This window comes from Galeopterus variegatus, unplaced genomic scaffold (genome assembly GCF_000696425.1).
Source record: "Galeopterus variegatus unplaced genomic scaffold, G_variegatus-3.0.2 Scaffold1884, whole genome shotgun sequence".
Lineage (NCBI taxonomy): Eukaryota > Metazoa > Chordata > Mammalia > Dermoptera > Cynocephalidae > Galeopterus > Galeopterus variegatus.
In genome coordinates, this window is record NW_007727995.1 from 23702 (window position 1) to 50583 (window position 26882).

The 26882-nt window shown below is 35.5% G+C and overlaps 1 protein-coding gene across 1 annotated transcript in view; it reads right to left on the reverse strand.

The window, feature by feature from the left end:
• Positions 1-1205: 1205 nt before the first annotated feature.
• Positions 1206-26882, reverse strand: part of MLLT10 (myeloid/lymphoid or mixed-lineage leukemia (trithorax homolog, Drosophila); translocated to, 10) — a 230102-nt gene continuing 204425 nt past the window's right edge. Inside the window, exons 14-22 of the mRNA XM_008579437.1 lie at positions 18945-19062; positions 17377-17449; positions 14711-14865; positions 12575-12763; positions 12052-12140; positions 11569-11930; positions 10423-10519; positions 4786-4992; positions 1206-2968 (exon numbers count right to left, since the gene is read on the reverse strand). Coding sequence (XP_008577659.1) covers positions 2924-2968; positions 4786-4992; positions 10423-10519; positions 11569-11930; positions 12052-12140; positions 12575-12763; positions 14711-14865; positions 17377-17449; positions 18945-19062 — 1335 coding nt within the window. The 3' untranslated portion in view covers positions 1206-2923. The remainder of the gene's footprint in view (positions 2969-4785; positions 4993-10422; positions 10520-11568; positions 11931-12051; positions 12141-12574; positions 12764-14710; positions 14866-17376; positions 17450-18944; positions 19063-26882) is intronic.

The following is a 26882-nucleotide window of genomic DNA, read 5'->3' on the forward strand; positions in this document are numbered from 1 at the left end:
CCCCCCAAAACATACCACCAGTGCCAAGGAGCATACCAAAAACAGCACCTCCATGTGGGTGGCCCACCACAGCCACCACAATAACCATGGCTGCTGCAAAAGCGGCTAGACACCACAGCCACCACGCAGATGGTCTGCCAACCACTGGAGTGCATTGACACAAGAAGAGTCACCAGCAGAGACAAAGAAAAGAAGAGGATGTCTCTTTCCATAAAACCCATTTCAGAGTGACAGAAGCAGCATCTGCTCTATGATAATATTGGGGGACCTGATCACATCCCTCAGCATTGGACAGATCACCTACGCAACAAGTTAACAGAGTAACCATTATTCTTTCAGAAGGAGAGAAGAAATCTAGGGCAATTAGAGGGGGGAGGGGGAGGGAATTGAGGATGGGGAGAGATTGGACAAGGGGCATAAAGAATAATTACGATTTGTAACAATATATATGCTAGTAATATTGATTTAATCAACAGATCTCAATGTTCAATCCCCAAAATATGTATAATCGATTTTGATTCAATAAATAAAATAAATTTAAAAAATAAAAAAAAAATAAAAAAATAAAAGAAGTCTTTCCAGGAACCTAAAATTCACTCCTTAATAAAGAGCCCGGAACCAGTTTTTCTTGTTCATTCAACTCTTAATTACTAGGAGCAAATTACGCAGATCAGTATATTCTGATTCAATTAAGTCTGAGATAAAGTCTGAGCATTTGTATTTTTGAAAAGCACCACAGGTGTATCTGATGCATACCAAGACCCAAGAACCACTAAATAGACTTGGATTTCTCTTTCATGGAATGCCTCCATTTAAAGCGAGCTACATAAGCAAAAGGAATTTAATCTTTACCAAGTATGAATACTGCTTTATCAATGTGCAGTATAGTATCAATGTGCAATTTATAGTTAATGATCTCATCTGGTTTCCTTTTATTCCCGCCATGACTACTCCCCTCTTGAACCACAGCAGTCTGAAGAGTGCACACTCCTGTCTCAGGACGGTCTAACGTCTCTGAACACAAGGGTGGCTGCTATGCACATTGCTCTGCACACTGCACAGAGCAAAGTTTAGACAGCTCCAAGGTGATGTTAGACAGATGCTCCAAACACAAAGCCCACCCCAAGACTCCTGGAATGAACTGCACGTGTGAGGCCCCATGGTCTTCAGGACCTTCATCCTCTCCAGACGAAAAGGGCACAGAGTTATAAACATTATTAAATTTTATTAACAAAAACTTTGTACATTTTCTTTTAATACATGTGGAATTTTACAACTAGGTAAAATAACAACACATTCAAAATTTACCATTTATACAAATTGTTACAGAATAACAACCAGTGGGTTAAATAAGTAAAATAAACCACACTGATTTTTTAAATTATCTACAAAAGATTTTACCTTCTTTAAAATTCCCCTGAACATATAAAAATAAATTAATTTTACTTTTCAATTAAATCTACCAATTAGAAATATTACAAATCAAAATATCAATGTTATCTTATGAATTTTTCACAATACAAAACATTCACAAAACCTTATTTACAGAAATGAGGTAAGAACTGTGCAATGTTTAACCAAGAGACATATTGCAGAATTAACATGTTCTTCCAGCTAAGTACACAGTGGAGGTCAAATTGCAGCTGGGTCTTTTCCACTAATAATTCACACATTAAAGAACAGTTCAATGATTACATCCCCAATTCTTTAATTTACTACTATGCCATACTGTCACATCAAGAGTGTGACTACCCAAAGTGGAAGGGCTGTAATACATATTTCACCTGTTTCAGGAACTATAGTGGTGTTGTTTGTTTTAATGGTCACTAATGGGAAGTTGTTTAAATAAAACAAATATATATTCTTACCAAATCCACTCATTTTCTCGTGACTCATTAGTGGATAAATACCCAGGTAATAGTTTTGCCTGAGCTATCTACAGTGGCATAGAAAGTTTTTAATAAAGGCGGAGCATGGGGAAGGAGGAGAAGGCTGCTGGCATGATGGGCTGTCTTGCTCCTTACGAGGACTGGCTGCAGCTTGTGCTCTGCTGTCTAGAGCCGCTGCAACACAATGGAGGTTTGAACAGGCACTTGGTTAAGGCCAAACCCTACCAGCAGTTTCCAGAGTGGCCCCTCTTTCTGAAAGAAGTCTTTTGCTTTGAATTGATCTGCTTCCCCCAGCAGCCTTAGAACTCACTTAACAAAGCTTTCTTTAAAATATGAGTAGATCTTAACACTAAAGAAAAAGCAATTATCAAAAGAAAATTACCTTTAGCAGAAGCAGACATTACCATCCTAACTTGATTACCAAAATTGGCCAAATCCCATTAGAAAGGAAATTTTTTTTTAACAAAGATTGACAAGTCCCAGTTGATGATCTATATATTTGCAATATTTAATCAATAAAACTCCAGGAGAAGAAATTGGACAGTTCCTTGAAATTAAGGAAATTAAGATTTGACTCACGGAGCAAGCAACCCAAACAAAAGATCATATTTTATATTCCAACTTGTACAATAAAATCAAGTAGTTTGTAAATGGGGTAAGTCTTTAGTTTTTGCTAGTCATATCTCCAATTTGTGACAAAACTAGTTGTGCACCAACTATGTTAAATTTTTCTCAGGTTGATAAACTCACTGCACGTAAATTATTTCACTGACAATAGTTAATTATTAAATTTTCTTTCAAAGTTCAAAAAATTTGGATGAGGGTTGGGGGGATATGGGAATCCCATTTCAGTGCAACAAAGCAACAAGAAAATTAATCAAAGCCTTACAAGAATGTCCTTGTGGCAATTAATCCTTTGTTGTGCAGTTAGTTTCTTGCTGCATTTCTTCATAGCTGTAGGAATAGGGCTGCAAGAGCATCCTGATGAAGTGCTACAACAGCAGGACAGGCAATTTCTTGATGTTTCTCAAGTGTCAACTTTTCTCTTGAGCTACAGGCCCAGTTTTATCACTAAGTCTCTGCAGTTCAAACAAACAAAATCAGATGCATTAGCTAAGTCAATTTTTGGCCAACATGTGAGATAATAGCCTCTTAACTGAAATTGCATCTGACAGAGAAAATGCAGTATACATGGTTATTCCTTTTTTCCGCAATTCGGCATGGCTACTTATCAGCATAATATAAAGACATGAATTTACTAGTAAATGCCTTAAAAACATATTCAGCAATATACAAAGACAAAGAGGTGGCATGCCCATCTGAGGAGTAAAACTCTTTAGAAATGAATCATCCTCCAAAATCAACATTTCCACAGAAGCTGTAACAGCATGGTATTGTGGAAAATGAATTTTTTATGAACTAAGAAATTCATGAGCTCTGATCCCACATTTGTTCTTTGTCCTTTTAGCTTTAATCCCTTTTAGTTTTCTTTTACTAATCTATAAAAAAATGAGGTTACAACCTATTATTATTTTAAAGATTGAAATTGCATATGCTGTTGTAGGATGCCTGGCACACAGTGGGGTACTCAGTAACTATTACCTGCCAGCCCTGCTTTCCTCTACTAGCTGATTAGTACTCTGTTTATTTTTATATTATTTATTATTGTGGTTTATCCATTAAAAAATACATTTCATCATTTCATATTTATAACTCAGGAAAAATTAGCTTGTAATTAATTCACTTTTTAACAGAAGAAAAAAACTTGAGAAAGAAGGGAAATCAGTACAAAAATTTTCTAAATTAATACAAAATCACTGAAATTTCTCATGTCAGCAAAACACTGGAGAGGTAACAAGCCTTGTGACAATGACAGTATTCACAATCAGGAAGTCAGTGAAACGAGGGCAAACAAAAAGCACTGAAGCATTAATGAAAAACAATAATCCTACATTTTGAACCAATTCTTATTACTAAATACAAACTAAAGTTTTTGAAGACTAAATGCACAGTAAACAGACAACTTTCAAAGTAATGGGAAGTAGCAAACACTGTGACTTTTAACACTCTTATTTGCCAAGTCTCCCACCTCATTCTTTCCCTTCTTCCTTTTCCTGATGTCCAGTCTCCATTCTATATCCCAATATCCTTCCTCTAACAGGGTTCTGCCCTGAACTGGAATTTAGGGGGAAACATTTATACTCCAGTAAAGTAGACCTAATTGAAGGGGAAAATTAATAGAGAGAAACAGCCTTAAAATGTGTGCTACTATATGTGCAGTATACTGTTCCTGCATCCAGTTTTAATTTATCTTAACTTTTATATTCAAAGGATAAATGCTATCACTTACATGAAATTAATAAAGAATTTAAAATTTAAATTCCATTACAAATGTATTGGAATTTACTTTCTTTAAAAAAAAAAGTAATCTAGAATAATTAGATTGCTTGCCTTAAATTTATACATTAACTTTATTATAAATATAATTCAGTTTTAAAAAGCACATTGGAGCAAAATAATAGAACTACTCCTAAATTATATCGATTTCTAAACATATTAATGAAATAAAGCTTCTCTAAAAACACCAACTATTGTCTTTTGATTGAACTGTCCTAAACAACTTGCTAGCTAAAATATATTTTCATTTTGAAAACTGAATTATAAAACAGCCTTCAAACCTTATGTGCAAAATTCAAACTGATATACTTAGGGGATATATAAACTGGCTTAGGTCCTTTGTGTTTACAGTACCCAGCTGCTAAAACAACTGGTTTAAGAAAATATCAGGAAAATAACAAATTTAAAACAAATAAGTAGAGGCTGAAAAATGATCATCTCTGATCAATCAATATTATTTTTATTATTCTATTAGAAATAATAGAGAAAATATACTTACTGTTACTTTCTGACTTGCATTATCTCCATGAATGGTGAGAAAGGGGTTGGTGGTAGCTGTGTGAAGTGGGGGCGCCTGAGTACCTGCAAGAAGGTTGTTTATAGGTATTTGTGTTGGTCCAGGGATCTGTAGCTGCTGTAGTTCAGGTTGGTGGTGCTGCTGGTGGTGATGTTGCATTAACTGATACAGAAAGGCTTGATGTTGTTCCTTAGGCAAAAACATGTGGGAGATAGTGAGTTCCCAATCATAGCATTCAGCAGTCACTAAAGCCTGCCCTTTCTATTTCCTTCTTTCTTTTAATATTGGATATTTAAATGTAAGTCACATTCACACTGCTGAGAAAAAAAAAAACAAGTATTCTATCTAGAAAAATATGCTGCACTAGATAATAAACATCTACTATAAAATGTCAGTATCATCAGTGAACAGCTTATTTTCACAACAGGGCAAACAAACAGAGGAGACTTTTTTTTTTTCCTTTTTGTCTTTTTTCGTGACCGGTAACGGGATCGCAACCCTCGGTGTCACGCCCGCACCGCGCTCAACCAGTGAGCGGACCGGTCTCTATATGGGATCCGAACCCTCGGCGGGAGCGCCACTGCGCTCCCAAGCGCTGCACTCTACTGAGTGTGCGGCCGGGCTGGCCCTTTTTTTTTTTTCAGAGGAGACTTCTAATCAAATTAGGTTATCTGTGATGATCAAGGAAAACAGCTGCTTAGATAAGTCACAAGTTATCCATATTTGACTTTAAAATACATCATGTGATTTGAGTATCACATGTTACACACAAGTATTGATATTCAACTCTGTACCCCACAGATACGTACAATCAACTTTATTTATTTATAAATAAATAAAATAAAATGCATCACATGGTTCAAACCCTTCTCTTAATTCTGTCGAGACTCAAAACAGTCTTTAAGTTCTCACTCATGTCTAACAATAAGGGTGCTTTCTTGAAGTAGTTATGAATTCTCCTTTACAGCATATATTTCCTTAGTGCTTACTATGTACAGGTAAAACAGGCACTGTTTTAGGTACTTGAGACATATTGCAGGGAGGGAAATCCTTGCCTGCTTACGGGGGGAGGAGGGATGGCAGGACATGGGGGACAAACAAATAAACAAATGTTACAGTGATTATTGCTAAGGATAAAGGGAAATGAAAGAGTGTGCAATCGGGGCAGTTCTCACTGAGAAATTAATATCTCGACAAAGGCTTAGAGGAGACAAGGGACTGAATCAAGTGGAGATGGGGTTTTGTGATATTATGATATATATATTTTGGTTTTCATCCATGGTTCCTGGCTTGTTCTAACCTTCCCCAACCTTTCTGTCTTGGAGCTGACCAGAAAGAAATTCTCTAACCTACCTTGTCTGACTGTAAGTCATAAAACCCCGATTCTAGAAGGGGCCCTGCCCTGTACCTGAGAGGAAGGAACGGTGCACAGAGAGGCCAAGAAGAATCTGAACAGGCAGACCTTGCTGTGTTCTCCACCCAGACTGTTAGTGTTGGATCACACCCTTTTTGGCCAATCACATTTCTACAGCTGTCCATGTTTTGGTCATGCCTATGTAATGAAGTTTCCATAAAAACCCAAGAGCACAGGGTTTAGGGTACTTCTGGATAGGTGAACACATGGAGGTTCCTAGAGGGCAGCGCACCTGGGAAGGGCATGGAAGCTCTGCACTCCTCCCCTATACCCCACCCTTCATCTGTATTCTTTATAATAAACTGGTAAACATTAAGTACTTGTTTCCCTGAGTTCTGTGAGTCATTCAGCAAATAAATTGAACCCAAGGAGGGGTTTGTGGGAACCCCAATTTGTAGCCAGTCAGAAGCACAGTACAGCAAGCTGTGGCTTGTAACTGGCATCAGAGGGGGGGGGGGGGGGGGCAATTTGGGGGGACTGAGCCCTCAACCTATGGGATCTGATGCTATGTCCAGGTAGACAGTGTCAGAACTGATTTGAAGGACATCCAGCTGTTGTCTGCTGCGGAATCAACTGTTTGCTTGGTGGGGAACAAAATCTCCACACATTTGACCACAGAAGCTGTCTTCTGTGTTGCTGATTGTGCTGTGAGAGTGGAAGAAAAAGAGGATGTGTTTTTCCCACTTTAACAGGGAAGGAGGTACAAGCAGTGCCACGGGCCTATGCAGAGCATATCCAGCATGATCCACAACCAGCAAAAAGCCCGGTAGGGCTGGAGTAGGGTGAGCAAGTAGTTGAGAGAAGAACGCAGGGCTCTTACTGGAGACCATGAATACTTTGGCTTTTACTCACAGTAAAATGGGAGGCCACTGGAAGGTTTTGAGCAGAGAGTAACTGTCTGACTTCAGGACTTCTGAATGTGGGGGGTCAGAGAAAGAGAGGACTGCAAGGCTTTTGGCTTGAGCAACTGGAAGGATGGCTGCCATCAGCTGAGGTGGGGAAACCATGGGTGGAGCAGGACTGTGGAGGAAGATCAGTTCAGTTTTGGACATGTTATGTGTGAAGTGCCTGTTAAGATATATAAGTGGAGATAGCGAATAAGCAGCAGTTAGATACAGAAGTTTGAAGTTCCAGAGAGAGGCCTGGGCTGAAGATGTAAATATCAGCACATAGATGGAATTTAAAGACATGTGCCTGGAGGAGATCACTGCATTCTAGGGCACTCTCAAGTCAAGAGGCTGTCAAATGCTATTGCCAGGTCAGGTAAGATGAATGAGAACTGACCATTGTATTTAGCAATATGAAGGCAGTCAGGGAGGAGACAGCAAGCAGAGAAACAGGGTAGTAGTTGGTGGGAAAAATGGGGTAAAGAGTTTTTTGTTAAGATAGAAGATGTATGTATACCTTGCAATAAAATTCTTGCTTGCATAAAGTTTGATGCCTGTAAAGGAACAAACTTCACCCTCACAACCTTAGCTGACTAAGGAAAAAGTAGAGCTTAAACTCCTTTAGTCCTCCTACTGTCTTTCAGCAATAATTTGTGCAGAAAATCCCCTAAACAACCATATTCTAGAAATGAGACATATACATGTGCCATTATTATTAGAGTAAAATCTTGATTAACAGGAAGAGACCCAAATAAGCTGAGTTTTAGTAATTCATATTAAGACAAGGCAAGAAATAAAAAAGACTACATATTAGTGTAAGCATTTAAGAATTTATATACAATCTTTAACACTGTAAAAACAGTGGAAGTGAAAATGATGATCCAGAATCAAAACAAGTATTTTCAATATACTTTTTTACTAAAGCAAAAAAAGACATAAGTATATTTTAGAAAGAAATTATAAACAAAGGCTGACACCCTATATCAATTAAACAATGAATTCTCCAAGCAGCCCAACTAAATGAAGTGGGTTGGGGAAAGCGGGCTAGAGAAAAGCCACATGAGGACATGGACTTGGTCTCGTGACTACAGAGGTCCAGGGCTGCCTTGCCCCTGAGCCGCATACTCCACATCCATCCTAGTCAATTTTTTCTCCCCTTCTCCAAGATAACTATGTCACATCTTCTCTGTCCTCAAACCTTGATCTCCCTCCCTCACACTCTGCTGATAACTTTACTTCTGATTCTAATTAAGAAAATTAGAAACATTAAAAGTGGGATTTCCCCCATCTCCCATCATAAAACCCACCCTCAGGTGCTCTGCCTGCTCTGTGACAACAGTGAAATGCTGTCCTCATCTCCTCTGCCTTCCTAAGAGTTCGCTGCTTGACTGGAGTCCCGCCTCTCTCCTACACCAGGAGTGTTCCCATCAACACACACACGCTGCCATAGCCAAAATGAATGGAAGCTACCGCCTTACACCACATCTTTCTTTCTTTTTAGCTGCCCACTTCTCTGCTTTCTACAGTAAAAGGTCTGGAGTGGTCTATACTCCATCTTCCCTTCCCTCTTCCCATTTTCTTTTGAACCACTTAATGAGTGGTTTTTACTTCCATCACACCAAAATTGCTTTTGTCAAAAACCTCCAGATAACCAAATCCAGAGGTCAATTCTTCTGCTATCAGAAGCATTTGACAGTTGACTCCTCCCTTTCTGAAAACTTTCTCTTCACCTGGATCCTAAGACTCCACTCTCTCAGGTCTCCTAACTCACTGGCCACTTTTTCCCCATATCCTTCATGGGTTTCTCCTCCTCTTACAGGATGTCCAGCACTCCATGCTCAGACAGCAGTCCTCATTCTTCAGGAGACAGCGTCAAATTTCATGGCTTTCAACATCATCTATGCAGCAATGACCCAAATTTCTATTTCAGACTCATATTATACAACCGCTTGGTCTACGTGTCACTTGAACATCTACACAGACATCTCAAACTTACTATGTCCGTATGGGACTTCTGTTTGTTCTTCCAAACTGGTTTCTTTCTGTTCTGCCAATCTTAGTAAAAGTCAACATCCAATTGCTTAGGATTCTTCATTTTCTTGTATGGCTGACAAACAAGTCTTGTTGGTTCTATCCTCGAAACATCCCACAACTCCAGAGTTTTCAACCACGCAGACCCCACTACTTTAAGACACCAGCATCTTCTGCTGGATCACTGACAGTGGGACCACTCCTCCCTGTTTCTACTTCTGCCCCCATCTCCCCTCCCAATATACACACAGACTAGTCTCCACACAGCAGCTACAGTAATCCTTTAGAAATATTAATCATTGTCATGTCTCTTATTCTGTTCAAAACACTCCAATTAATTCTTAAAATGAAAAAAAAGTAGGGACGGATAAAACAAGATTAACAAAATTGGGATAATTATTAAAGCTAGGTGATAGTATGACGGGTACACAGGGCTTCAGTACACTCTACTCTCTACTTTGGGTACACTTGAAAATTTCTAATAGAAAGGTTTAAAGAAAAAAAAAAATCACCAATAGCTTTCCATCACACTTAAGATAAAATCCAAATGTCCTGCCACAGCTAAAACAGGCAGCACAGGGCCATCCAGCTCACGCCTAGCTCCCTGACCTCTCTTTGGCTCCTCTACTCTCTGGCAGGCTACCTGCTTCCAATCTTCCACAACGCAGACACATGGCCAGGACTGTTACAGCTGCTGTGCCCTCCACCTCCAGTGCCCTTTCTCTTCTCTCTCCTACTGGTCAAAAAGGCACACTCTTTAAACTTTTACTAAGGTCTGTGCTCACCATCCTATCAAAAATGGCCATCATCTCACCATTCTCTGTCCCCTTATTCTGTTCCATTTTTCTTCTCAGTATTTATCACAACCAAAAAACATGTATCTATTGTCCATCTCCCTTATCGAAATGAAGCTCCAAGAAAATACACTTATGTCTTATTCACCACTCTATCACTAGAGCCTCCAAAAGTGCCGCCATACATGTTCTAATATTTGTAAATTAATGAATGGATGTGATGTCATTACAGTTATCACTGACCATACTAAATGGCAAGAAAAACTCCCCCTCCCCCCACGGATGGCTCTTTTGGGGATCTGAATCATTGACCTTGGTGCTTGGTGTAATCAGCACTGTGCTCTAACCAAGTGAGCCCTAAGAAGAACTTTTTGGATTATACATTCAATGATGTTATTTTACAAAGGAGTAATCAATATTCACACTGAATATCTATGCTAACAGAACAGTTGCTCCTAACAAAAATCAAATATTATCAAAAGGAAGAACTTACTGGTGTGAGCTGTTGAGAATTTAACAACTGCTGAAATTGCTGTTGATGAATAAGTATTTGTCTTTGCTGGTCAGAAAATAATCCTAGTCCTGAGGCACTGAAAAATGATTAAAATTCTTACTTTCTACTATATACCTTTAATTTTTTTTCCCAAAATGTAAAAGACAACTTTTCAATTTGAAGTTTAATAAATTAACAAATTTACACTTTGAAAACAATTACGTACAGATTTTTTCTCTCTCTATATATATATGTGCATGTATAAAGCTAAACAAGGATTCACACTGTCAAGAAATGTTTTGTTTTTCTTTTATTATACACCAAATAAGCACTAACTTATTTTCTGGATTAGAATTTACATGTGTTTTTAAAACAAGCATATGTAATATTTTTAATTATTTAAGGATCATTTAACCCACACTAAGTAACACATCTTTAAAACAAAGAAAGAATCTAAGCATACCCCTAATGGATTTGACCTAACCTTTTTTAATGGTCTCAATGGCCATAAAATTAAGCACCAATGTAAAGAAGACAGAAGAAATAGCTTACTAGTAGTACCCACTGCAAATACCTTTAAAATTATCTATTCCCCAAAAGTATGTTTAACAACAACATAGCTTTAGTCCCCTTATTTTGAATGCACATTCAAATGAAATTCCAATACAACGAAACCAGTGAGTCTCACTTCCTGGAAATTCAAGATAAACATTTCATCTTCATCCTGTATCAAAATCTTTGATTAGAAAGTTAACAAAATCACATAGTTGAATTTTAAGAAATATTCACATGTAAGCTCCACTAAAATATTGCCTTCAGAATTTATGATACACGAATGCAATATACAAGGGAATAAGAAAAATAAACACTTAAAAATAAATATCACAGATCAAGACTGAAATTTTCAGCACAGAATATATTTAATGCTTTGTTACTTAAGATGATTTAATTTTTAGTCTGAATTACTCAAGTTTCAAAAATAAGTATACTCTGGGTATAATATACGTAGTTTAAAAGTTTTGGTAGATAATATGCTTTTAGAATACATTTTCTTAGAACACATTAAAAATCCCAATGTAAAGCATGGACAACACTGGTACTATGTCGCACTAAAATATCTGAAACATATTTAAATAGGTTTCTTACCTGTTAGTCAGTGTAGCTGGCATTGGATGTGTTGCATTAGGTGGTACAGTTGTATGGGTGAGGGGGGCAGAGTTTTGGGATATTGAGACAGGGGTCTGAATAACCCCATTTAAAGCTCCTACAATGCCATTAATTGCCAGTTGGTTACCTGGCAAAGTTCCAATGATTCCACCCACTGCAGACACGGCAGGAATGGTGGATGTTACAGTCTGCATTCCACTAGCTAGCGCCCCCACTGCCACGCCATTGACCTGCTGAACTCCACTAACTCCTGAGCCTGGCTGAGCTGGACTCTGCCCAGCAGGAGGTGGAGTGGAAAGAGCTGATGAACTGCTGGTGCTTTGTCCACTGGATGTTAAGTCCTAATGTAACAAAGAATAGAAAGAACACAGCAAAACTGTTTAGAATTATTTTAAACCATTTAATGTAATATACTATTGCTAACGAGTGAAACACAAATGAAAATAACCACACAAAAATTACCTGATTTAATACAGGAAGAGAATTATCAGGTAAAAAGCTGTTTCCTATATGAGGGCTCTTACTGCTGTTCAACGAATCAGTAGTAGGAGCTAAAAAAAAAAAAAAAAAAGAAGAAAGAAACCTATTTACCCTGTTAAATTACATTATGTGTAAATTAAAAGGCTTACTTAAAAGCTTATGCTAAAGCCCATGTTAAAAACACTTAAATATTGACTCTTGTTATTCCTAAGACCAGTTTAAATAGGAAAAAATCTATATCTCTATTGAATACCATAGCTTTTAATCAATAACAAGATCATTATACATTTAAATAAATTTTACCATTAAATTATGTACTAGAGAAGTTAGAGCAAATCCAAGTCGATCACTTAACAGGATCCTTTATGCCCTTCAAAAATAACCTATCATTCCTTTTCAACATCTTCATGTAACTGGTGATCAGTTATTACTCACTTATTATCCAAATGACATTGAAAGTCTATCCTATGTTGCTTAGATACAAAATAAAAATCTTCATACCTACCTGTCTGTGCTGAAAATCCATGTATTTGATGAGACGGACTAGGATTTGTTGTTATTGTTGGAAAAGGCACTGAAAGCTGTGCATTTAATAACTGAAGTCGTTCCTTTTTGGCAGTCAAGTTTTTAATTTGTTCCTCTAATCTTCGATTTTCAACTTGAAGTTGGTGTAATGACTTCAGCATTCCTAAAACTAGCAAACGTTTGGATGCTTTTTAATAAAGACAAGCCCACACATGTAGGACTAAGTATTTTATGAACATAGTGTCGAATAACCTTAGAAATAAGTTAAAACAGAAAAGCAGAAATTCTATAAAATATGTTTTAATGATTAAGTTTTACTCCTAAATTTAGATATAAATGTCATATTTATATTTGTATGTATATAAGCATAAAGGGAAATTGTTCCTAGATGTACCTTCTGGAAGTTTTGCTGCCACATACCAAAAAAATACCCACCAGGTTCAGGTAATTTCCCTTCTCAATGAAAAACAATGACAACATTTTATTTCTATCAAAATAAATTAAATTAAAGCGCCTTCCAGGATTTTTCACTGAAGTCATATTTACAGTAGGAAAGGATCGCGCCGACATCTCTTACCACAATAAAGAGCACACAGTTTTGTTTGTTGCTCTGTTTAGACTAAGCATGCCATCAGACACCTGGCAGGATGCCTCCAATTCCCACTGCTCAGCATGTTGCTCCCCAGATCCTCCAGCAGGGAGCGCTGTGTGTGCACCTGAGACACCTCTCTCCACTCTCAGAGAAAGGCACATCATCTGTAAACAGGCTGACTTTCTGTCCTGCCCATCACCTCAAATCCTGTCTCAATTCCTTCCCTGACTTGGACCTCCCAACTGACAACACAGTGTTGTTGTTAGGCCACAGTGAGGGACATTTTTAAAATTCTATGTATTAAAAAGTTGGATTTATTTAACATGACCCCAGGGCCTTCAGAAAACACAACTCTACTGGTACAGACACATATGGTCATTTCCCAAGGATTTAACTTTTATCCCTCCTCTTCAAGATCCCACAAAGAAACCCTTAGTGTGCCCAAATGAGATGCAATAAGACTAAGCTAAACCTGTCCTCCAGCTATCAAGTTTAAAGGATTATCCCGGCATGAATTTCCTCACAATTAGCATTTTTTGTCAGGGCACCATTCATAAAAATACCAATTTATGGAACTTGGGAAACTAACAATAAGCAAATGTTTTAATAAAATAAAGCAGCAAAAGTTTACATCCCCAAATGATGAAAACCACCATTTTCCCCCAAAATCATATATCCTTAACACAAGGCCACTTCCCTAGCTAACTGCCACCTGTTAACTCTGCTCTTTTTTGGCATTTTTCACCTCTTAGGCCCTAATACTTAAAACAGTAAAGATACTAAATATATATATATATACTTTATATATATATATCTTATATATATATATATATAAGATACTAAATATATATATATATATATATATATATATATATATATATACGCGTAACGTATACCATATAATTTAATAAATATATGATAAACATAATATATACTAATTATATATAATCTAGTAATTTTCCTCTTCCAAACTGTAAAATTAAGACAGTTGGCCATATAAATTTTTTAAAATAAATTCTCTAGAGGTGAGCAAATTTTCTTCAAACAGTTAAGCTAAGAGAAGACAGAGCTCATGTATTTTAGTAAACTGATAAGAATAAAATAAAATGAAGAATTGTAGTACCAATATTATAACAATTATAAACAATAACCAGTTAACAGACCACACTTTATATGAGCCAGGCAGTGTTCTTTACATTTTTCATGTCAGTCCTCACAACAATCCTATGACATAGGTATATTATTCCTAATTCTACAAATAGGAGACAAAAGAACTTTAGGAAACTTGCCAAAGATCAAATTGTTATAAAAGGTAAAGACAGGATTCAAATCCAAGCAGTAACACCAAAGAATCTGTTCTATTAAACCACTCTATTACACTTTCTTACCCATATTATTTTAAGTGTATATCATAATTTTATTACTATTCTGGACAAAAAGTGACTTCTGTCTCCATCTGCCTATCTGTTTGACCATCCATCCATCCATCCATCTTTATTTAAAGACAAGAAAAGAAATACTTACTGTCACTAGGAGTACCCTGTTCTAACAAAAATTGCTGTCCTTCACTCCACTGCCTCTCCAAAAGCTGTTCTATGCTGGATGCTACTGGAGGCAAATTTTCCAAGCTGTTGTTGCCTGGCTGATCATAGCGAATCTGTAAGCTGCTTACAGGGGATCTGTTGAAAACATTAATTCTCATATTAAAAAGAAGAGGAATGCTTTTAAGGAGAGTGCATTGAAGTTTCTTACCTTATGCTGACCTCTTTTTCCTGTACAAGTTCTCTAACACCAGGCTGCTTATGCCAGAAGTATCAGGTTCCTGGATTTATAAAACCATAATCTACCCTAAAATTGAGCAATTATCATTCTTCCTCCCCAAATTATAAAATCAAGGGAATAGCTGGCCATACTAGATAATTAAAAACCACTAGAAAATATAAACACAACACCAAAAATCTCTGAAATAAAAGAACTTGGTATGGCTTTTCAAGATAAAAGTGGGAAAGACAAGGTTAGAGAGACTAACTTGCAAGAAGAGAAAAGAGTTCCACCATTCTGCCTCAAAATATATGCTACCAGAATAAAGTTTTACAATTTATAATACTGCGGAAGGCATGTGAATTTACAATCAACAAAATCTCAAATATCCCTAAAAAGGGTTTTTTTAACAATTTCAAAGCAGCCTTTTGTTATAAATTCAAAATTACTTATTTTCAAGTATTTTCAGTATTAAGAGACATTATTAAGACCAAAGCAATTTTTATTTGAGACCTTTATATAAATATTTCTAAAATGTCTTAGATCTGTATTTCAAATGATAATCACTCAATCCTTCCAGAACAAATTCTACTTAATATGAACATGCAATGCTCTCTCATCCACTTTTTGTTTTAAATTAGTAAATGTGGCCATTTCTGGTCTCCAGCCTCCATTCTAACATAATACATTAGTAAAAACTTTAAAGTTCTAGAAATGTTTATACATAATTATATCTCATGATCTTCACAACAACCTAGTGAGAACTCAAAACCTAGTTTACTGGCTCCATTTTCAAGTGAGGAAACAAGAGACTTTAGTGATTTGTCCAAAGACACAATGTTGGTAAATGTCAGAGTTGGGGCTACCACTCAGGTCTTCTAATAACCCACTGGAGTTCTTGCCACTGCCTTTAATATGCTTCTCTAACAATAATCTCTCTAAACGAGTAGTTAAACAAATGGGGCTTTTCATTCCACACATACACATTACGTGCTACATACAGTTGGCCATCCCTCTCCAAACAGTACATAATGCCAAGATAACTTAGGCTATTACATTTCAGGCTGATTTTTAAAGTTAGAAATATATGCTAAAAATAATTTAGTGCCATTTATGGTGTTAAGTCCCATTTAACTAATTATAAAAAAGGAAAAAAAACATTACACTGAAGCATAATAGCACTAAGGGATTTTGAAAAATTTCTGGGTGGCTTGTGTGATATTTTAAGTTTAAAAAGGGACACAGAAAAGCTTCTTCCACCAAACATATGAGCAAAAATACATTAACTTTCTTTTTTGAAAAGAAAAATAAAATAATATAGAAGTAATCACAACATAAAATGCAACTAATCAGATAATTTTATCCTCATTTCCTAAGAAGGGATATTTTTCTATAGAGTTCAATCAGGATCATATAGGAAAAAAGCACTACAAGATATACCATTAGAACATAGTAAAATTAGAGGTTATTAGGCTAATCTCCATAATGATAAAGATGTTCCTTAATAGACACTCCCCAAATACATTAACAACACAGCAACAGTGATATTCACAGTTTGTCATCTCGTAAAAATTTAAATTTTTAATTGAATTTCTCCAATACTTGAAAAAAAGACCCTAGAATGGGCTTTTTCCTCCTGATCTCCATTCTCCCCCAGTCTAATACCATGCTTGAGGCAGAGTTTACAACAAAATTAGAGAAAACAAACAAGAAGGTAAAGTTGAAAAGGTGAAATAAAATTAATAAAAAGATAGCCATCACTAAAGTTCTATAAACTGACACAATATGCCATACCACCACTCTCCCCATTTAGAACAGAAGGAATTGTAGTTCTATAACCTCACATTAATAAATTACATATTAATATATGGTACCTGAATGTTGTCATAAAATATGGAAGATAATCTCACAAAGCATGGGATACATTTGCTATATATTCTGATTCAAATAATTTCAGAACTAGAGGGATTTTAAATACCTACCACAAAAGCTTCATTTACTGAATTAGGAATAGAGACTAAGAGGTTAAGTGCATTGACCACAACAGAGCTAAAACTGGAACCCAAAGCTGAAAGTGTTGCATTTCCAGCTTCAAGAGATTTTAAGACTTATCTTACGACCAAAAATAATTACCCAAATCAATGCATTAATGGTACCAGCAGCTGATTATACAAATGAGAAATATAAGAGCTCAAATTGATTGGAAACCTAAGAAAAATACTGCTTTTAGCTTAGAAATCTAATCATGTGTTTAAATTAATATTCAAATTAATTTAGAATCATTTTTCTTGAGTGTCTAGACATGCTTCTTATCTATAGAATGCTTTTATGGCCTCACAAATATACACTCTACTGATACGAGATAACAAAGTTTCCAAATCTCAAAATGTTTCTTTTAGCCTATACTTTGCAGTGTAAATAGTGCTTACCGTGGTGAGAGACTTTCTCGGGGTGAGCTTCCTCTGCCAACTAGGCTGCGGCTATTGTCTCCAAGATCTTGATCTGCAGTGCAAATATTTCAGAGCTGATAAAATGACTCTCACTAGATAAGAGGTCTTAAGCTCTTGCCCTGATTTTTCCTAAAACATACATTAAACCTTTACCACTGTTTTTGCAGTTACTATGAAAGTAGAAGATCTAGCGTGTTGCTAGTTTAGAATTGCTGAACTGTGGCATGTAAGGCGTTGTCCCTACACGTTTTTGTGGGTGTAGAAGGCCATGGATTATGTTCTGTTCTTTCATTCCTTTCAATTTTACAGCACAGAAGCGTGGTTTGCATTTGCAGTACCCTCCCCTCAGCCACTTTTAATTTCTACGGTTAAAGTAATGAATCACAGCTGTGGACAGCTAATCTGTATGCTTATCACAGCAAATCCCTATGCTTTGTATTTTTTAACACTTTGCATCCCAAGACAAGTCATAAAACACATTTACATAGAGCCACACAGCAAGACTAAAATTATATGTTACACGGATCTTCGCAAGAAGAATAAAATTACATATAACATTAAATTTCCAAATTGATAAAAACAAGTAGGAATTCAGAATTCTGTATTTAAAATAAAATTTAATTCTTCAAAATACTTCTTAGGTAATACCAAATATCTCTGCTTGCAAAGTAACTTGTATTTCCCCTGCAGTGAGTTCCTTATAAAATCACCCTATCTGGCCTCTTGCAAGGTTGTCCTCCCCTGATTCTGAGTCAGGTAACCTCTGACCCTTAAAGGGTAAAGACATGACTGATCCCTTCTTGGTGAACTGCTAAACCCATTCCCTTCCCCCAAACAGGCATGACTACTTGGACATGTCAACAAATCCTTAAGGATGGAATGAAACAAAGCAAATCCAGTGGCTCATTAAAACAGTACAAGAGGCAAAAGCTACAAAATGTCAACTGGTAAAAATTCACAGGATTACTAAACACTGTAGAAATTCTCTAACAGGATTTTTTTTAACCAAGTTTGTGTAATGCAATTTCATGAATTATGCAAATAAAGGTTTAGGCTATTCACAGAAAAGCCCAGTGTTATGTTACTTTCATTGCATAGAACTGAGAACTGAACACATCAATCACAAAAGTCACAGGAGACATTGTTGCATTCCTGCGTGCTGATGGCTCTGCTTAAACATCTAAATTACAGACAGTATAAAATGCACATCACTATTTTGCAGTACAGCATACTATTTGCTTCCAACTGTAATTCTTTTTGTTTTTAAAAACTGTAAATTGACAATTTATAATCGTACAAATTTATAGGGGACAAAGTAACATGATTTACAAATACAATGTAGAATAATTAAATCAAGCTAGTCAACATATCTACCACCTCAAATACTTAACATTTTCCAACTGTGATTCTTTTGGTTAAAAGAAAAGAAAGGGAAAAGCCTATATTAACCACACCCCCCTAGGCTTTTTCAAATAAAATAAGCCAACGGGGAAAATTACACTGGGAGAGAAGAAAATTTTAGAGTTTAATAATTCTTGAAAACTTACCTGTTTGATTGTTTTCAGACTGAGCTATAAGAGCTGCCACTGATGAATTTGGATTTAATCTATTGCCATACATATGAGATGGTGCCTGACTAAGAGAAGATCCAGATAGGGTATTTGCCTAAATGAAAAGAATTACAATGATAAATTAATTATATTTGAAAATATCTCAATGTTTTTTCTCTTAACAGAGCTAGTAACTATTCTCTCCAACTTAAGAATACGAACAAAAATTCCTGACTTTCTGAAAAGAAAATTTCATTTTTACTTATCTTACCATTCCAATGCATCAATTTTTGAAATGTTACATAACTACAAAAAAAAAAAAAAAAAAAGTACTGACACATTCAAAGTTAACTATTCCTGTTTATAATTTTTGGAGTATCTAGTCAATACAAAATCCAGAGACATGGTAACCATGTGGACATACGACTTATTTAATCTTATTAAACCATTTATAAAATAAAGGCAGGTAGACAACAGATGTCTAACAAATGCTTCAATCTCTTACATCATAAACTGGCTAAGGAGGTCAAAAGGTCTTACTTCTACTTCCAGTATTTTAACTACACAAAGCCATATTTCCATTGCTTAACTCTGTCATTAGTAAAACCTGCACACTATTTTGTTACTTCCTATTCTGATAGACTTGGAAGCCTGCTGCTTTTTCTGTTTTGTTTTGTTTTTATTTTTAAAGAAAGCAAACAGGCATTACAAGTATATTTTCTATGCAATGTAGGACTCAACGAATCACAGCTATGCCCTGACCCCATATAAGGCACTGTCTTCTTGGCAGGAAGCCAGCTCTACTAACTGAAGAGCTCGTCCAAAGTTTGTAATTCATTCATGTTGCTAACCACAATTCTGAAGGCCTCTACTGGGACCTGTGCCAAACAAGCGAAAATGAACCCTTAAACAGATGAAGCTAAGGAGGCTGGCCAAAGTATTGCGTAATACAATGTAATAAAAAAGCCTTCTTTGATGTGCATGCTCTCTCCTACTTTCCAAGAATATTATAACTTTAAAATGTAGTATCTCGGAAGCAAATCTCTTGTACACAAAATACTGGTACTCACAGAAGGCTATTACTGGCTTGAAATAATTCTCAGATTTAACAGAACCACAAATTTTAAGGTAGATTTATTCGTCTTTTCCTGAATGAAATCAAACTTAAGCTTTTATAAAATGAAATCATTGCACAGTTATTTCAGAACAAAATTCTTAAAAATAACTTCAAAGAACTGAAGCACTTCTAACATAAAGAAGTTAAATAACAGCAGACCAAAGATGTGAGACATTTTGACATGTACAACTGCACACAAAAGACGAATAGTAGTTATAACAAGCAAAATATTACTGAGAATAAACTGTATTTCTGGATAGACTCATATCATGGCATAATATCTTGGCCTTTAGCCAACTTACTAAGCATAAAAAATGTACTTTTACAACTCACAGAAATAAACTCCGTGATGTAGAATCCTGTCCTTGCTTTCGATTGTTTCAAAGGGAATAGTTCATACTTTAATGTGTAAATTCAATCTATCAAATTCTGAGTTTAATTTTTCCTCTTATTAAAGATATGCATACAAAGTCAATAACTTTGTACTCTAAAGTCCTATTTAACAATCAATTAGCCCCCAGTAAAAGGTACGTCTTAATTTCAACCTAAAGATCACAGTAGACACTTACCAAGTATTTAGTGGCACAGGATACATAAAACAAGATTCATAAAGAAAAACCAGATGTTACCAATCCCACGTGTTAAAGTCTCAGCTACCTAATACTTAAAAAAATGCCTTTCACAGAGCCAATTTACCCTTACTCTAGACACAATTCTAAGCAGATCAACTAAGCACATATCAGATTATAAGTGGAAAATTAATTCGGAGGAGGAAGAAAAAGTAATATCTTAAGACAGTTTGTTGGCAGCAAGAAGTAACAGTTGACAGCAAAAGAAGACAGAAAATATGAGTTAGTGAGCACACATTACAGAGTGCTGGTGGGGTGGTCTTCAAAAAGCATGTGCCTCTAGATTCCTAAGCACCTTCAAAGCAAGGAAACATCCTTAGCCTTTTGACTCTCCTTTTTCACACGGTTGTCTATGTTACATAGGGCTAAATCATAACTAATATTATACCAGCTGGAGTAGCTTTTTAGTTTCAATTATCAGTCTTACGAACTGCCTTACTCTCTTGATAAGAACCAAAAGATCCAACTCATGAGAAATGCACTCTTTTTTAGGAAAGTTTCCTTCTGCCAAGGGCTGTATATTTATCCTCACTAGCTTCATATTTCAGAGGGTGACATTTTCTTGATCTAGTCTCCAAATTGTCTTAGTTTTCCTATCATCCATTAGGCCCACTATACTAAAGATCAAAATAGAAAGCAGTAGAGCATAATTACTGATTTGCATAATGACTATCATCAGAAAGAAGTATCTTTAGCATATTCCAAAGCAGGAAAGTATATATTTTTAATAGGTGGCTGGCAAAAGTTAAAATAATAATAATAATAGCAAACTAAAATGGGAATACTATCTTTTTTTTTTATTAAAGATGACTGGTAAGGGGACCTTAACCCTTGACTTGGTGTTGTCAGCACCACACTCACCCAGTGAGCAAACCGGCCATCCCTATATGGGATCCGAACCCGTGGCCTTGGTGTTATCAGCACTGCACTCTCCCGAGTGAGCCACAGGCCGACCCCAGGAATACTATCTTAAATGACCAATTTCCCAAACTGGATGGATGGCTAAAAAATATCTAGTAGCTGTTTTTCTTTTTTTCAAAATTATTACATTTATCTAAATAAGAAACTTTCAAAGATAAATAAAAACAAGTTATTAATTTTACCGGATAGTGCTGTTTCGGTATATTAAAGTGTCTAAACCACTCTACATTAATTTCTGCTGGAATATTCATGAGTAGGTAACATGAGTTACCAATGACTCTACAAATGTGTCACCGCTTAGCCAATACTTCTGAAGTAATGTTTGGAATGGTTAATGCTGGGAACCTTTGATGACCCTATCTGTTGGCATCTCCAGGCCAAGAAACCTCCACAGTTTAGAGAAAAGATCCCACAACTTAGTAACAGAGAAGATGGATAAGTGAGAGATCAGGGAAAAGAAAGATGACTTACTGAACAGAGTACACAAATAGTGTTTGGCATTTTGTAGACTCAAATTTCTTTGTTGTCATTAATAAGTGAAAGCTTACTAAGATTCAGGGGCATGGAACAAAATCCATGTTTACCTAAAGAAATAAGGGTTATGAAGCATAAAGGGCACTGAAAGCATTTATATAAAAGAAATCTGGAACAAAGAATAAAGGAAACATTAACATACACACACTTCTCTAAAGCATACTTTGGACATGGATTTTAAAAAGTGCATTGAAAGCAGATTACTAATGTACCATAAATCTGCTTCAGAAAATCTGGAATGAAAACTAGAACAGAAATTCTTTTTGCAACAAAGTACCTACCTTATGATATTTCAATTTTATCCTTGCCAAGGTAAGGAGAATAGCTATTGTGGACAGATATCCTCATTGGATCTACTGGCACTATAAGAATATGAGCTGTTAATGCTTGGGGCTGAGAAAAGGATATCCATGATATATGGGAACACTATACTGTTCTTGCAACTTTTCTACCCACCTAAAATTATTTCAAAAGAAGAAGTTAATATTGTCATAATAAACTTCTGGTTTAAAACTTGCAGTATACAATATCTTGAAGAGGTTTTCCCCCCTCCCAAGATTAATAATTGAAAGGAACCACTTCTACTCAAAATGTTTATAACATTTATTCTAACATTCTAGTAAAAACTTCATTACAAGAAGTATAATTATTTTATAAGATGGACCCAAAGACCAGTAGATTAGGAATAAATTGACTAGTTACTGAGGTAAATCTAAGTCACTTTTAAACAAAATATGTTTAGGTATCTGAGTTAAAGAACACACTTCACAAATTTAGAATAAGTTAATATATTAAACATCTATAAAAACTGCAAGTCTCTACCAAGGCCGTTTTCAAACTCAAAACAAATCAGAAGAGTAACTTAGTATTTTCTAAGTAGACTGACATACCATATTAACATATTAACAAGATTAAAACTGTATTTCAGCATGAAATTTCTCCTGTTGTTAATAGTTTATTTCAAATATCTGCTTATGGCCACAGAGATGTTTGAAAGGAGCTTAGTTGTAAAAGTAGTAACTCTATTAAATTCCTTCGCACTTTGCTCACTCTAAAGGAATTAGTTGCACAGGGAAAAAAGCTGGGCTAAGTCTACTCAATTATCTGAATATAAGACCTAAAAGTGGGTATTGTTTTGGTAAATTTCCCTAATGTTGAAAAAAGCAAAATAATAAAGAAGAAAAATTAGGTTTGAAAGAATGGTACCTACAAAAATTTCACCTCTGGAAAGTATCAAAGCAATACTTCACTTAGAGGTGGATTTGAAACTTCATACTTCAAACATACAGGAACAGGTTACAGCAAGCGTTTTTTTAAAAGCACAATTAACCTGTCAATAAACATTAAAATGAGATGATTCAAGCAAGCTCTAAAATGTTGTAGCTGCTTCTTCAAGCTTCCCAGTACTGACACATAATTTTAAAATTATTCTTCCAAAATCTTGTCAGATTCACAAAATTAAATATACGTATTTATTTTTTAAAATTCCTAATTTGTATATACTTTTAAGAGAAAAAATTTTATTATCACTTTATCTGCCACAAGCTAAGCTGTCTCACCTTGGCCAAGTTACTAAACTTCCCTGGCCTCAATTTCCATCTATCTCTTGGGAATATTGTGAGAATTAATTGAGTTAATACATGCAAAGGGCTTAGAAGAATGCTTGGCACATGTTAGGCAGTACATTTGAGCTTGCATTTAAAAATTATTTTCATAAGCTATTACGGTTTCTATTTTTCCATTAACTTCTTAAAAGAATATACAGTTGACTCTTGAATATCACGGAGGTTAGGGACGCTGACCCCCTTTTGCAGTTGAAAATTGGCATTTAACAGTTGGCCCTACAGAATCTGCTGAGTATATCAGCCCTCTGTATACACAGTATTGGCCCTCTGTATATGTAGGTTCTGCATCCTGCAAATACTGTATTTTTGATCTGCAGTTGGTTGAAAAAAATCCACGTACAAGTGGACCCATGCAGTTCAAACCTGTGTGGTTCAAGGGTTTGCTGTAATTTACCAATTATATTCTGATACTAACTGTGGGTACATTTCAAAGACTAAAAACGTATTTCCTAAAAAAAATTAGATGCTTCCTTTTGCAGTGATTTTTGTTTGTTTTTGCAGCTGGTTGGTATAAGGATCTGAACCTTTGACCTTGGTATTATAAGGCTGTGCTCTAAACTGCAGTGATTTTAATCTGTATATTTTATAACAACATTAGCAACACTGCAAGTAAAATGTAAGAATTCAAACATTCTTAAATACAATTCATATATTTTTTGAACTTGCAAATAACAGTATGTCTGACCAGAAAAGTTCTCAGGAAAAATTATGAATGAGTATTACACAGGGATTGGAGAACAATGAAAAGTTTCATATTATTCTCCTGATCAATTCAAACTTTACACTATGAGATATATTCTGATAAAAGGCCCATTTCTGTGTCAGCTACCACCAGTAAGGCTTTAATACTCAGCGTGTGATGAGAGATGAAACCAAGTGTGAACAACTTTCAGGTCCCATGAGTAGGCAGACTGTTGAAGCTGTCAGGTTCAATTGCATCATTCCACATTATTCAATGCCCCAAACTGCTCCCTAATTGTTAGGAGCTTAACGTATTCAAAACCATTGTTTAGGCTAATGCTGAAATGCTCCACAATTGAGTTTCCATAAAGTAGTAGGAGGGATTAAAGTGTAGTTAAACTATCACTGAACACTCATGACTGGACAACAAGACTGTTATAGAATAACCAACCAATTCTTAGTAGGCTTAATTGGTTAATATCTAATCAATATATCTCATCTTTAGAGAAAAAAGATTAAGTCCCTACGACACATAGGCAGCTATCAAAATAATTTTAGAACTGGAAGAGATCTTATTCTACAGCTGAACCTAAAATGGCTAAAATTCATATATCTATGTTGGCATGGAATTATGAGTTTTAACAGAAAATATTAATACTATTTCTAATAAAGCGTTTCTGTACAATTTCCTTTCTCACTGGTAATTAGGCTGGTTCTATAACAGTTGAAATTACTAACTATTAATTCTAAAGTACTTTATGGTCTACATGAAAATTTCATAAAATACCTATAAAGCAGGTAAAACAGGTACTTAAAGTATTCCTATTGTCCATATAAAAAAATTGAGGCTCACAAAAACTAAAAGACCTGCCCCAAGTCACACTAGTGACCCAAAGCTCCAGAAACCCAAGACTTCTGACTCAAATGTCTGCTACTTTCCATTGTGGCACACAAATGGACACAATAAAATTCCTGATAATGTTTTTCAGAGAGATACTTCCTAGCGTAAAAGGTATATAACAGGGAAATTCATTTCATAGTAATAATTAGTAACTAGAAAGCAGTCTAAAGCAGTTTTGATTCCAAACTCAGTTGGACCACTTACCAAATATGTGACCTTGTGCTGTTACTCAACCTTTTCATCATTCGATAATAAGTGATATTACAAAACAGTGATAGAAATTTATTTTGTTCAGAAAGATAACTTCCTTAAAATTATAAGCCATTATGAAATTATTTAAAACAGAGGAAATTTTCATTCTGAATATTCAAGTAGAAACATACATATCCCCAAGTCATCTAATCTGCCTGGGAAACTGAACCATTTTCTTAAATATAATGAAAATGTCTCTATCAGACATCATCTGAAAAGAAATCAAGGACTACATCTAAGACAACGTCCCCCCAACACATACACCTACATATTATAATATTAGAAAACAAAATATTCAAGGCTGATTGAAGTACAAGTGTCAAAGAAATCTGCAAAAGTAAACTATACTTTAAAAATACTGAAATATCTGCATTTACTAAATATCATATAAATAAACCTTCAACTTAAATGATTATTAAACCCATGTCATTTCTAATAACAATAAAATAGGGTACAACAAGGAACCATCATTATCTACGTGAAGACTGTATGCAAAAGCAAAACTCAGAATGTAGGATATAATAGAATGGAATTACTTTTCATTACATTCAGTCTTAAATTCTTCTATTAAAGAAATCATCCTTCAAACAAAAGCACTGCATTCTCCCAAAGACAGAACAGAATGGGAAACAATGGGATTTGAAAGGCAAAATAAAAAATTAATGGCACTCCTACAGAAACAATTTATACCTCTACTCATGACCCAATGAGGGCAGAGCACATCACTAACAATCACATGGACAGGAGTTCTGAATCCCAATAATGGTAAGGAACTATAGTTATATTACTGATATACTAGGGTATAATAATGTAGGTCTTCTATCAATTATTTGTAGAAGAACAATTACTCTAAAAACAAGTGTATCAAATAAAAAAAAGGATTTAACATTTAAGAATATAAAACTAGCTTAACAAATAGTTGAAGTTTGTTTTTGTTTTTCCAAATTTGAGCCACTAAGCATGAGACTTCCCACCCTCCCCACAATTTTGTAGGTGTCTCCTTTTTTCCTCCATTAAAAGCATAAATCAAGTTATTCTCAGTTTTTCATTTCTATTAGCTTTTCCCAATCTTACTACCCTGACCACTTTCCAGGGAACAATTCTTAAAACAGCAAATAATCTAAATGAGAAGTCAATCTTACTTTAAATGAAAAGTCATAAAGAACAAGAATGACCTCTGGATTTTTATATGGCTGACACCAATCCAATGACTAAAACTTACTACTTTCATTAAGGCTTTTTTTGGCCGGGGGGGGGGGGGGGGGGGGGGGGCAG